This window comes from Lagopus leucura, unplaced genomic scaffold (genome assembly GCF_019238085.1).
Source record: "Lagopus leucura isolate 7727_CA_CO unplaced genomic scaffold, USGS_WTPT01 Super-Scaffold_100001, whole genome shotgun sequence".
In the NCBI taxonomy this organism is placed as follows: Eukaryota; Metazoa; Chordata; class Aves; order Galliformes; family Phasianidae; genus Lagopus; species Lagopus leucura.
This window is the reverse complement of record NW_024962262.1, coordinates 36,643,946-36,656,600: the sequence shown is the minus strand read 5'-3', so window position 1 is coordinate 36,656,600 and position 12,655 is coordinate 36,643,946. Positions and strand designations below refer to the sequence as shown.

General features: G+C 43.9%; 1 protein-coding gene across 3 annotated transcripts in view; it reads left to right on the top strand.

Moving 5' to 3' along the window:
- Positions 1-11,841, top strand: part of GGACT (gamma-glutamylamine cyclotransferase) — a 30,111-nt gene extending 18,270 nt beyond the window's left edge. For all 3 annotated transcript variants that reach the window (XM_042866365.1, XM_042866364.1, XM_042866366.1), the window contains exon 2: positions 10,647-11,841. In XM_042866365.1, the coding sequence (XP_042722299.1) occupies positions 10,652-11,125 (474 nt within the window). In that variant the 5' untranslated portion in view covers positions 10,647-10,651 and the 3' untranslated portion in view covers positions 11,126-11,841. The remainder of the gene's footprint in view (positions 1-10,646) is intronic.
- Positions 11,842-12,655: the final 814 nt, after the last annotated feature.

Genomic DNA, 12,655 nt, shown 5'->3' with positions numbered 1-12,655 from the left:
TACAACTTGTGGCCATTTCCTCGGGTCCTGTTTGTTGCCTGCGAGAAGAGGCCAAACCCCTCCTCACCACAGCCTCCCTTCAGGAAGTTGTAGAGTGCAATGAGGTCTCCCCTGAGCCTCCTCTTCTCCAGACTGAACAATCCCAGCTCCCTCAGCCACTCCTCATAAGGTTTGTGCTCCAGACCCCTCACCAGTTTTGTTGCCCTTTTCTGGACACACTCCAGGACCACGATGTCTTTCTTGTAGTGAGGGGCTCAAAACTGCACATAGTACTCAAGGTGCAGCCTCACAAGTGCTGAGTACAGGGGGATGATTGTTTACCTCCCTTACCTGAGGTTTGATGAGGAGATTTAGTGAGACACTTTCTTAGATATTTGAATACCTGAAGGTATGAGTTTTTCTAATATACACTTAACTAACTTTGGATACTTACATCTCTAGAATGTTCTTAACCTCCCTGTCCCCGGAAAAGAAATGCTTTTTCAGCTACTTCGTTCTACCATGGTGCAGGAATATATTGTGAATGAAAAACACCTGGTTGGTAGAAGTACAGTCCTTCACAAAATTATCCATTGCTGGAAAATATGAAACACTTCTGATGTCTAGAATCTTCAAGTCATCAAATGCAGACATCTGCAACCACAGGAAAAGAAATAATAGGTGCTTGCTATAAGATAAAATTCACAAGTGTACAAAGAGTATATGCATGAGGAGTAACAGTCTGTATTTGAAAGCCTAAGCTGTTTCAACTCTTTTCATTTTTAACTCTGATAAATAAATAATAGAATGATCAAGGAAGCAAATCAGTCACCAGTCTGTGCACTTGTGCCTTTCGCTGATGTTTCTGCATGTAGATGAGGTCACTTGGGTGTAGTTTTCTAAGATTTTACCAACACCTTTTATGGTGTTTCCTTTAAATAGTTGTTCTAGCTGTGTCTTAAAGCTGTTTCTTGATGGCTTGCGTAGGCATCTGCTGTAGCTGATGATGATGATATCTTGTGCTGTTGCAACTATTAACCTCCAACATCATATTTCAATTGCACAGCTCATAGGCTGTCTAAAATGTCTGTAGCATGAACCACTCCTCCTCAGGATGTGTCATGCATTGATTTCACAGGCACACAACTGCTTGATTTGGCAGGGCCACTGATAAATAGAATAGCATTGATTGCCAAGGAATTTGAACAGTAACTTCTCCCTGTGCTGACTGTATGTGCTTTAAAGTAGGCTACTTTAATCTTCCCTTAACTAATTCACTATTCGTATATAGTCCTCTCAGTGACTTGCTCCAGTCCTATTTTTGCTTCATACTAAGTTAAATATTTTACTCTAAGCTGGTCGTGTTGTCCTTGTCTAAGGAAGAAACAGACTTTTTTTTAAAGACATTTATCTAGCTTTTTCAACATTCAAAACCACATTACATATTATTCTCCTCATTTATTGCTAGTGCTTGATCCTGTTTTTCCTTCCTTCATCAAGTTAGGATCAGAAATTCTTTCTTGAAGATCACTGTGTCAGATTTCCATCAGATATGAAACCACTCCTTACCTGAAAGGAAAGATTTCATTCAACGTATCCTGACAAGGCACAAATGGATTTCTTGTCTTCTTGCTTATCTTTCTTTCCACCAGGCAGGAGGATATGCGAGCTTCTGGTCAGTATGTCTTCTGGAGCTGAACACAATTGCTCCAGTGCCTTGCTGAGTGCCATTTCATAGGTTTTTCAGATGGTCCCAGAATATGTATTTGTTTCTTCAATGTAGAAGACATAGCACCAGGAAATGTATTTACTTCCAGATAAGAATGCTTTGCCATTTGATGCTAAAGGCAGGTCTTTCTTGGAGAACGAAAATCAAGATCGGGAAAGTTGAAATAACTCATTAGTTTTCTTTTCATGGTGATATGCCTTTTTTTTATAGTAAACTTGGTACTCATTTCTAAGCAGAAGTGATATGCCTCAGTGGGACTGAGGTAATTACATACATCTGCTGTTGGTTCTCTGTAGTTTTGATGAGAGTATCTGTTTTGTTTTGCCTTTTATTATACTAGAAAATGGTGGGGAAAGATTTAGTGGTGAGATATGGATTAGGTTTTTATTTTCGACATGTATAGCTGTGAGCTGAAATTCACTACAAGAAAAAGGAGTCTTTTTATTATATAAAACTACCTGATATGCATCAAAGCAAGACTTGCATAGTTATTTAATTAATTAGGCAAATAAAATAATGGCTGTTAGTGAATTGTGCAATGTTTCTCTTCCTGTATTTCATGTGTTAAATATTACTCTTTCTTACAAGTGACAGTGTGAAAGGATGATACAAGGCTCCCTCATCAGCAGTTTCTTAGCTTTAAAAAAAAAATTGACCTGAATAAGTTTAAATGAAGTGAAAGGAAAATATCACAGAAAGAGGATACGTTGAATTTTTTTTTTTTTAATTTAATTTAATTTTATCTTTTCCAGTGTTTGTTTAGTGGCCATCTCCACATCAGTGGTCTGACTTGCTTCAGAGCTATCATAGCAAACAATAATATCACAAATTCTTTATTTCTGAATACCCCACTTTTCCTTTTGTGCTCATTACTGACCTCACCTGCCCCTTCCCAATACCAAGAAGGGCCTTTTCTCCCAGTGCTAGTTAGTGACATGTGTACACTCATACTCATATTAATACTTCTAATCTGTATTTTTTTTAATGAGAATATTTATGCCATTTTATTCAGCCACCCTTTTGTACGTCCCTGATTCACAGCAAACATGCTTGGCCATTACCCTGTGCTGTCTGTAGCCTTCCTGGTTGAGTACTTAGAATAGTGGCTGCATTTAAATCTTTTGGTTCCTCCATTACAGCTGGTTTTAATCTTTCTTGTTTTTTGTGGGCCTCCAACATTTTCCAAGAGAAGCATGGTTCTTCTGCATAGAAATGTTATGTATATACATGAGTGCTATAAATGTATGTGAATTATTTTGTCCCTTAGAAGTCACCTACCCAAGGAATCATAGGCTGGAAAAAAAAAAAGTCTGTTGGGATTTTCTAATCCTTAATTTCTGCCAAGTTTATCAAAGGTTTGTGTTTCAGTGACTCGTCTACGGCGATGCAGGCAGGTGGTTTCTGGGAAAAAGGAAACAATAATTCAGTATTATGTGACCCTGCAGGCAGTACAGAATTGCTCTCCCTGCTCGTTGCGCCAGGAGCTCGCTGCTGTCTCGCCTGCCTACTGCATGACAAGGCCTGAGATGACACCACCTGGATGCTTGTGTCACCTGGGGCTCACAGGCTCCAGGGGCTCTGAGCATCACCCACACTGAGCTAGCTGAAAGGTGTGCGAAGCCAGGGAGGCTGCTGTGCTGATGGCCGTTTAAAAGCTTCCTCCAGGCTGAGCCACATCCCTGAGGAATGAGGGAAGGGAGCCTCCGCAGAGCAGGTAGTGCTGCGCTGGGACCAGCCGGGCATCTCTCTGCTCTATACAAAGTGTTTCTGTGCCGTGTTTTCCACATCCCGTTCCAGCACTGCTTTGTGGAAAGGCACCTTGCAATCTAGCACAAACCTGATCTTTTCTCCCTTCCATTTTTCCCTCACTAGCTTTTCAGCATAGAAAAATGTGTTCCCATGCTTAGGTACTCAGAGTGTTTGCTGCGTTTCACAGGCTGAGATGCTCTTCCCGATCGAAAACAACTGACTGAACGTTCTGAGTATTGGCATGTAAATCAGTGTGCTGACCTTGCTGGGGTCTGGGAAAACCCGTCCCAGCTTCAGACTGCATTTGAGCCTCAGGATGTCAGCAGTTTGAATCACTGTGCTATGCCCTGCATGCCAATTGCAGAAACCACTTCAAATTCACAGTGGTGTTTGAAACTACCAGGAGCAAGGCTAGCACAACAGGGCTGCAGCATCTACCTTGTTCTTCTGTGACAGGGATCTGGCATTTGAAGTTGTTTGTTTTTTTTTTTCTTTCCTCTGTCACTTTTTGTGCAGATAAAACAATTTAAGCCTGTGTAGTACTGGGGTGCTTCAACACTGATGAGCAGCTAAATATCACCATGCAGCTCTCTCACTCTCTCTCTCAAGAGAACAAGAGGAGGAATGCAGGATGGGAAAAAGGCTCGGGGTTGGTACAAGAACAGAGAGACCACTCTCCTATTATCATCATGGGCAAAACAGACTCAGCAAAAGGGGGTTTAATTTATTGCCTGTTACTAACAGACTAGAACAGTGAGAAACTGAAAGCAAACTGCAAACACCTCCCTACCATCCACCCACCTCTACTTCCTACCCCTAAATGATACAGAGGAAGGGCTCTGTTTGCAGAGGCCACCTTTGCAGCCTCCCTGCTACCAAAGCCCTGCTGTGTAAACCCAATACAGCTAGAGATGCAGACAAAAGATACAGAATCACAGAATGGTCTGGGCTGGAAGGGTCCTTAAAAAACATTCAATCCCATCCTCCCTCTGGACCAAGTTTCCCAGGGCCCCATCCAACCTGCCTTCGAACTCTTCCAAAGATGGGACATCCACAGCTTCTCTGGGCATCCTGCACCCATGCCTCACAGTCTCACAGTGAAGAATCTCTTCCTGATTTCTAATGTAAATATGCCCTCTTTCACTTTAAAACCATTACACCTTGTCCTATTGCTACAGGATGTAGTAAAAAGTCTCTCCCCAAAAGATATTTCTGTGTATGTGATTTAAATGACATGTACTTGACATAAAGATGAGAAGGGTTTTGAGAAGTTATCTAGTTTGTTACCTTACTCTTAGGCAAGATTAACTGTAGTATCCAGGAGAGCTTTCTGTTTTCAGGACTTTCTGTTTTCAGGACTGCTGGTTTTGAAGGCTTCAGCACTCTTGGATTGTCTGAAAATGTTTCTCCTAACAGTTGCCACTAAAGAGTAGGATGGTATTGCAGTGCTCTTCCACCACATCAGTCTATTGCTCAACAGCAGTCAGAAAGATATTAGTGCAAAATGTGTATAAGCAAAGCAGGAAAAGTGAGTTATATTACTGTATAAATCGATAGTTTATCCATCCTTGAAGATGTCAATTCCAGTTTCTCTGTCTCAGAAATAGATAAGGACTTTTCAGCCTAGAAGAGGGGAAGGGCTGACAAAGTGGTGGCACAGAAGAGTGTACAGAGAGCACTTGGAGGAGGAGCCATCAGATGAAGCTAGCGGGCGGCAAGGAAAAATCCCAAAGCAATTTGTGTTCTTAGGCTCTTTCTGAGGTATCTGAAATTGATCTGACATGTGGAATACCAGCTCATTTTTGTTGTGACTTACTGTGGTCGTTCTTAGGCCCAGTCCGTTTTTATGATTAGAAAGCTGTTTCTAAGTTAATTTTTCCATACAGAAATTTTGTGTATATAGAGAACCACTTGTCTCTTCTGTAAAACCTTCACTTGTATACATTGCTGCTGTGTAGGAGCCCTGTTAGCTCCTGTTCAAGGTGAACAACTTGTTCAGTCTATGCCTCAAAATAAGAGCCCTTGGTTCATTTTCTCAGTGATCTTTCTTGAGCTCATTTTGACTACCTTTGTAGTCCACGAATGTCTGAACTGTGGTGTCAAAAACTTGATATAATGATCTTTTGGCTTATATGATATTACCCTATGGCAAAACAGTCAATAGTACTCATAAAGTATTGTGGGGCAGCTACTTCTTACCAACACAATTTGTTCACATCCGTTGTCTTCTTCCTACTTTTGTCCTCTTCGTGTGCTCTCAATCCCCTCTTGTCTCTGCACTGTCTAGAAGTTTAGCATGTTAATTAGTCTAAAAATGCATCCAGCGTGTTTCTGCATCACGCCCCAGCATCTTTTTGTGTATACCCACTGCTAATATCTACTTTGGTAATTAAGCTCTTCCTGGTAATAAGAAAAGAAAAAAAATATTATAACAAAAATGTTAGCTGCGTAGATCTCTGTGATTGATAGAGTTGAAGGTGATTGCAAAGAGTTTCAAGCAGATATAAACAAACATGGGCTCTGATGCCAAGTCAGTGCCAGGAACATGAGCAGCAGTGTGACTGCTGCTTGTTCTGACCCCAGACATCCTTGGGACGCTCACACTTCAGTGCAGCCCGTTTGTGGTTTGGAGATATAAGCTATCCAAGGGTGAGATGAAAAGTATCTGTGAAGCAGGTTAAGTGCCGTTTCAGGTGGTGCCTGGCAGTGTCCAACATGGCCCTGGTCACTGAATACTGTTGTTTGTTTTCACAAACCAGCACCTCACAGTTTCTGAGCGAACAACTGCTGCGAGGAGACCATAACCTCTGGATTTCAAAGGAGCCATCGTTTCGCTGGTGCCTCTGTGGTTAATGTAAGAAAGGTGTCTTGCCATAAACTTTTCCGAGGTATTCAGCAAGGTTGGAAAGGGGTCGGCCAGGGCAGGAAGCCCTTGTCTGTGCTATAAAGAAAATAGCGAGTAACAAAATGAAAGCATCAAAGGCCCAACAGGATGCGGTCCCATGAGCCCTCTCTGGCATGTTAGTCCTGCTTGAAAGTTAGCATTGAGTGAAGAGTGACCTTAAAACTCGCTTCATTCAAACAGACTGGGCTCAAGTTTAAAGTTCAAGGCATTTTGTTTTTTCACCTGTTTCCTACAGTTTTAAGAAACTTCTGAAGAATTAATGTGTAACTATATCTGGTCACTGAGCCGGCGCTAAGACTTTTTCTCAAGGGAAAATAGTGTTACTGTATAGAGGGAGAGAAATGGATACTTTCTGAGCTGCAAGGGAGAGCTTCAGCAAAATAAAACCCAAACCCACTGCTACGGCAGTCACAAAGGGCTGCAGAGCAAGAGTGATGCACGCACTGCTTCTTTTATTTTTCCAAAAAAGCTGCTAGGATGCAATAGTTGATGGAACCATTGCAAAAAGGATGCTTATGGCCAGAGCTGTTGGGAGGTGAGGCCGTGCCCCCAGTTCAGGACCCAGCAGCTCAGCCAGGACCCTGCAGCCCCATAGCCGAGCTCACCACCACATCCTCATCCTGCCCTCCCGACCCCGAGGCAGCCCCCTGTCCTCTGATCTTTGCATCCCACATAGCAAAGGGAGCAGTAATGCGGCCCACAAGCAGTCCGCTTTTTGTAGTTAAAAGAAAGAGTTGGGAGAGATGACATACAGATTTCATTCGCATTTCCTCGTGCCGTTAAATTTTAATGATTCTAGCATGAATATTTCATGGAAAAAACCTTATGAATGGGTTTGTTTTGTCCTGGCACTACTACCTAGTATAGAATCTGATTCCTATTATTATTATTTTTTTTTCTCTGAGGTAGATCAGCAGAGGTCTGAAGTGTCAGATTAGGTGAGGAAGGCCACTTTCCCATGGCACCGCCAGCTGCCCAGCAGCACGCTGCTGCTGGCTGAACCGCTGTGCACTGACCCTAAAATATAGTCCTGCTCTTTGCTCTCTTTGCCACAAGGTGGCTGAGGACAGTCTGAAAGCACAGATCTGAGTGCTGGGAGTTGCTCTGGGTGTGAAGCAGGCTGTCCAAAACGCAACACCCAGCAACACATATGCAAAGGCAGCATGTTGAGCTTACCCCAGGGGATGGCAGGACCATCTGTGGTCATGGAGGGCAAGGGGAAATTTGGTCACCACCCTTCTTCTGGCAGCTGTGGAGTCTGGGGCTTGGAATCACCACTCTGTGTAACCTGGGACTGAAATTTCCAATTCCTCAGTCTCCACTTAACATGCCCAGTGAATTCTTTTACTTACATGCTGGAACATAGATAGAATCATAGAATCATTTGAGTTGGAAGCGACCCTGAAAGGTCATCTGGTTTAACTCCCCTGCAGTGAGCAGGGACACTTACAGCTCAGTCAGGGTGCTCAGACCCATCCAGCCTGACTTTGAAACACCCAACCCTGGGTTAGTGTGTTCTGTCGTTGTGGTTGGGTTTGTTGGGATGAGCAGTAGCATGCTGGGTGTACTGCTGTCAGTCTGAAGGGAGCGCTTCTAAACTGCCTGAGGCTGCTCAGCCAGAAATATGCACGTCGTTGTCATCAGTTTTGTGAGTTTTAGTGCTTTTCCCTTAAAACTTTTCGGAAGCTTATCTTCAGATGTACAGTAAGGAGAGATCTTAGCTTAGTGGAAATGAAGCATATCTTTTTCCAACAGATGCACCACTCGGTATTGAGCTTTTCATGTATGTTTCAGGTTTCCCTTTTTATTTTTTAACTTATTAACTCTGACAAGTAACCTCTTGGTTGTGAACAATTTAATTCACAATTCATTTTTCTGATTCAAAGTGAACACGAGTGCCCTAATCCCCTAATGGGAATTAATTGCATGTTTCAGTGCTTAACTCTGATCCTTTCCCAATCCCCACTGGGGCAAGTTTCTTCCTGAAAGATCTCTGTTTGTTATTCAAAACACAGTCTGAAAGGTAATGATTTTTCTTATAAAAGGGAGTCAGATGATCTGAATATTAACGTCCTTTTTATTGTGAGGGAATGAGCTGCATCTGAAAAAACTCATTTATGTCATGAAGGATAGATTACACTGGAGTATATCTGATAAAACACAGAGACAAATCAGTGTGGTCTTTTTCCTTACGTGAAAGCTGTTTGCCAGTAAATAAAGGCACGCACCATTTTTGCTGGAAAACCATTCTGTTACAGAGAGAAACTCTTTTCTTCACAAAGGGAGAAGCTGCTTTGCTACTGGTTAAAAGGCCTGGTGATTGTAAATGACGCCCGTCTTGGCTGGGAATGTACCCTTTGGATAACCAAGCTGACCTAGCTACTAAATTAAGAAAGCTGAAAAAAAATACATTAATTTTTCTGCTTCCAAACAGTTTTTAAAGATTTTTCAAACTCTGAACGTTGTTTAACAACAAACGGAGCTTCTTGTTCTCCTCTGGTGGTTGGTGCATGGCAGGCAGCTGCCTCGCTGCTGTGTTGGGTGGAACAGAGACAAAATCAGGGCAAAATCAGGAAAACCATCACTTGCCTGCAGGAAGAATTGGGGATGAACAGGGTAGAGTGTGAAAAACAAAGGAGAAGCTGGGAAGGTATGGGTGTTTCCTGTCTTTCAGTAAGGCCAATCTTTTATCACATTTAAACCAATTTGTAGAGTTTTGTGCTTCTAGATAAAGCAAATGTTGAATAACATTGTTCAGGGGCTGCTTAGAAGATGTGGCTAGAATGCGTGCAAAACAGTGACTGCAGGCAGAGGTGGTTCGTTTCTTGGGCATGTCTGAAAAAGACTTCAGGATGGATCTTCCACTGAAATAACAGGGTCCTGCCTCCCAGTCCATCCCCAAGGTAAACAAATGGAAATAGCATTGGCTCTGCTCACCCGGACAAGAGGGGTGAAGGTGTTCCTGACGACACTGTCGCCTGGCATGCCCTCATCCAGTCAGCAAAGGAGGCCTGTCAGCTAGGAGTCACTGAAAGCACCAAAGAGAAATGTTGTTTTTCCCTTTCCCTGAACAAGCAAGACAAACACGTCCTTGTGCTCGCAACGGCAGCTTCCGAGCAGCCCTGGCTCAGCTGGACGTGGCCTCCCCAGCTCTGCTGGCGTTAAGCAGGCAGAGCCAGCCAGCAGGACCTGGTGCTGGGGCTGCGGGAAGCCTTCAGCATATCCCCAAAGCGGCCCTACAGCAGGTTGAACTTAACCCAAGCCTGTGCCAGGCCACGTCATTCTGCAGCACAGCACTTGTTTTTCCAGGGCTGATGTTCCAGCCTTTTCATTCCCCTTCAGGACAGGCAGCTCTGTGGCCCGGCTGAGTGATGTCCCAGTTTGCACAGTGTTAGTTTGCTGCAGCTACAAGCATTGTGCTTCTTACTGTTCTTTCCTGTTTGTTTGGAGTTTTTTTGAGAGTGTAACCAAGTTGGTATTACTAACATAAAAAATGCTCACCAGAAAATGGATGCAAATGCAGCACAACATGACAGCAAGTTTGAATGCATTAATTTGCTTTGGGATGATTAATGCCACTGTGCTTTATTTTACCATGAAACAAGATACTTGAACTGAAACCAGGCACCTCTGTCTCTGAATATAATGTTGTTTCTCATATCCTGAATATTGCCATGGTGAAGAGGAGGCACATGCTGTGCTGGGCTGCACAGACCTGGGGATGAGGAAAAGTCCATCACTACAGCCTTTAAAACCAGCCCCTCTGCCAAGGAGGGGCAGAATTCTCCTTTGGCTTCATCTCTGCAGTCTTAACACTACCTGGATTTGGCTGGGGCTACTTAAACCATAAATGCAGTCGAGCAGTATAGTAAGGTGCTTGAGTAGCTGAACTGAACTGTGCCTTTTTGTTGTTATTGAGGTGTTTTTTGGTTGGCTGGTTGGTTGGTTTCTTCCATGAAGGATGTGCTAATTGGAACTTGTTCCTATCACTGGGTTGCTTTTGGTGTGTTACTGAGCACGGCATCATGCTCTGTGCAGCCCGGCTCCAATTTAATCATGAGAGAGGCAGAAAAACCTCAAGGAAGGCTTGAAGCTCAGCACTGTATTGGCTGCTGGTGTGGCTTCCTTAGAACCATAGAATACCCTGAGTTGGAAGGGACCCGTAAGGATCATTGACTCTTAACTCCTGGCTCTGCACAGCAGCACCCAGCAATCAGACCTTCTCCTTAGAGAAGGCCAGTCACACGTGTAACATCCACCTCTGTCCCTCTGCTGCTTTTGCAGGTACGATGGCTCGTGTCTTTGTGTATGGCACGCTTAAAAAGGGCCAGCCCAACTACAAGCACATGATCAACACCGCCAAGGGGATCGCGAAGTACCAAGGGAGGGGTCGCACAGTGGAGAAATACCCTCTGGTGATTGCAGGGAAATACAACATCCCCTATATGCTCAACATCCCGGGCACGGGACACCACATCGCAGGGGAGATTTACACTGTGGATGATCAGATGCTGCGTTTCCTCGACGAATTCGAAGGCTGCCCAGACATGTACCAGCGCACAACGATGAGAATTGAGGTGGTGGAGTGGGAGGGGAAGAGCGGCACAGCTGAGGTGCGACCAGCCAGCAGCGGGGTGATGGAGTGCTTCGTGTACAACACCAGCACCTACCAGCCTGAGTGGGTCCAGCTGCCCTACCATGACAATTATGATTCCTCTGGAACCCACGGCCTCTCCTACGTGCTACGAGAGAACAGAGATTGAGCCGGCACAGCCCTGCGAAGACAGTTCTAAGCAGGTGTTGTGTGGCAGCCCTACCAGCAACCCCATAATGCCTTTCTCTTAAATCCCCAGATCTGTAACCTTCCAGACCTGGGCACGCTGGCTCTAGTGCTGCAGTGCTGTAGGCCTAGAGACTGGCACAGCCTTGTACCACCACTAACCCACCCTAACTGGTTTCTCATGATGGCCGAAATAACTGTGTTTGTGCACAGCAGTGAGGGGGTTTATGTTCTTTCCTGCCCCCCGACCCCTTCACCTCAGTGCACGGCCAAGGTGAGTGGAAGACAGATGAACACACTAATTCTTTCTTACCTGAACTGATAAATTTATCACATGTGTTCCATAAGCTGGGTGGAGTAATGACGTTATTGTACTAATAGCTAAAACTGATTTTAAAAAATCATATCTGCAAGCAACGTAAAATGCACGGCTAATATTGTCCTATAATGGTAGGCTACTGAATGTAAACCAAGCAGCAGGCAAATGTCTGTGGGGGAAAAATGACCACACAGGTAGTCTGCGCTTTGGGAAAAATACAACAGTGCTGTAGAAATAAAGGGAAGAGATTTTTAAAGATGACTGTACTTACTTTATAATGTTTTTTCTGAACTGGAAGTGATTCTTTTTAAAATACATTTAGTTTTATGAGATACTGTAAAGAAATATTAAAGAATTATTAAAGAGAATTCCATTTAAAATCGTATATGTTTCATTTAGCATCCTAAGTAAGCGCTCTAGGTACCGTTTCCAGTTCACTGAGTGACTGGGATCTGGATGCTGAGGGCCAGAAAAGCAAACCTGACTTCAGCTGCCCACTGCACCACACCAGCTGCAGCTATGGTGAGCACTATTAAGGCAACGCTGAGCCAAGCACTTTCATGGAGAACTTGCAGTTGTATGCAGACTGAATTTTCTACAGGGGGGAAAGATCCTTAATCATGTTATTAAAAAAATAAAAAAGGACCTATATGTGATTACTGCAACATTTAAAGACTACTGTCCTCATGACCCAACCAACTGTGCTGGCTTCTGTACAATCTGGGGATATTGTGGTTGTGTTGTTGCACTGCTGTGCCTTTTATTTCCTTCAACTGCAGCGTTTGGTACACTGACATTGTATAATTTAGAAAGCTGCTGCAGGGACAAGGCTGTGAGTGGGGAATGTGTGTCGTGCAGTGAGCCAGAGTACAATGAAGTGTACCAAGGGGACTGTTCAGAACTGTATTGTACTTCTGCTTCACTGTCAGGAGCTCTGGGATGGCCAGAGATCAGCACAGGGAGCCAGGGTAAGGAACCAGCCTGAACTTCATTAGTAATGGGCATTGCTGCCATTCAAGTAGAAAAACAGACTGAGAGGTTGTGCTTCTGCAGCAGGCACATTGAACTCTGAAATGCTTTTCAAGCAGAATATTCATTTTGTAAATCTTTTCATCGTGCTTCAGTTTAGGGCAACGTGCAGAGCCTGAGCAGTGCCCCTTCTGGACGAGGCAAAATGGCACCAAGGACATTCCT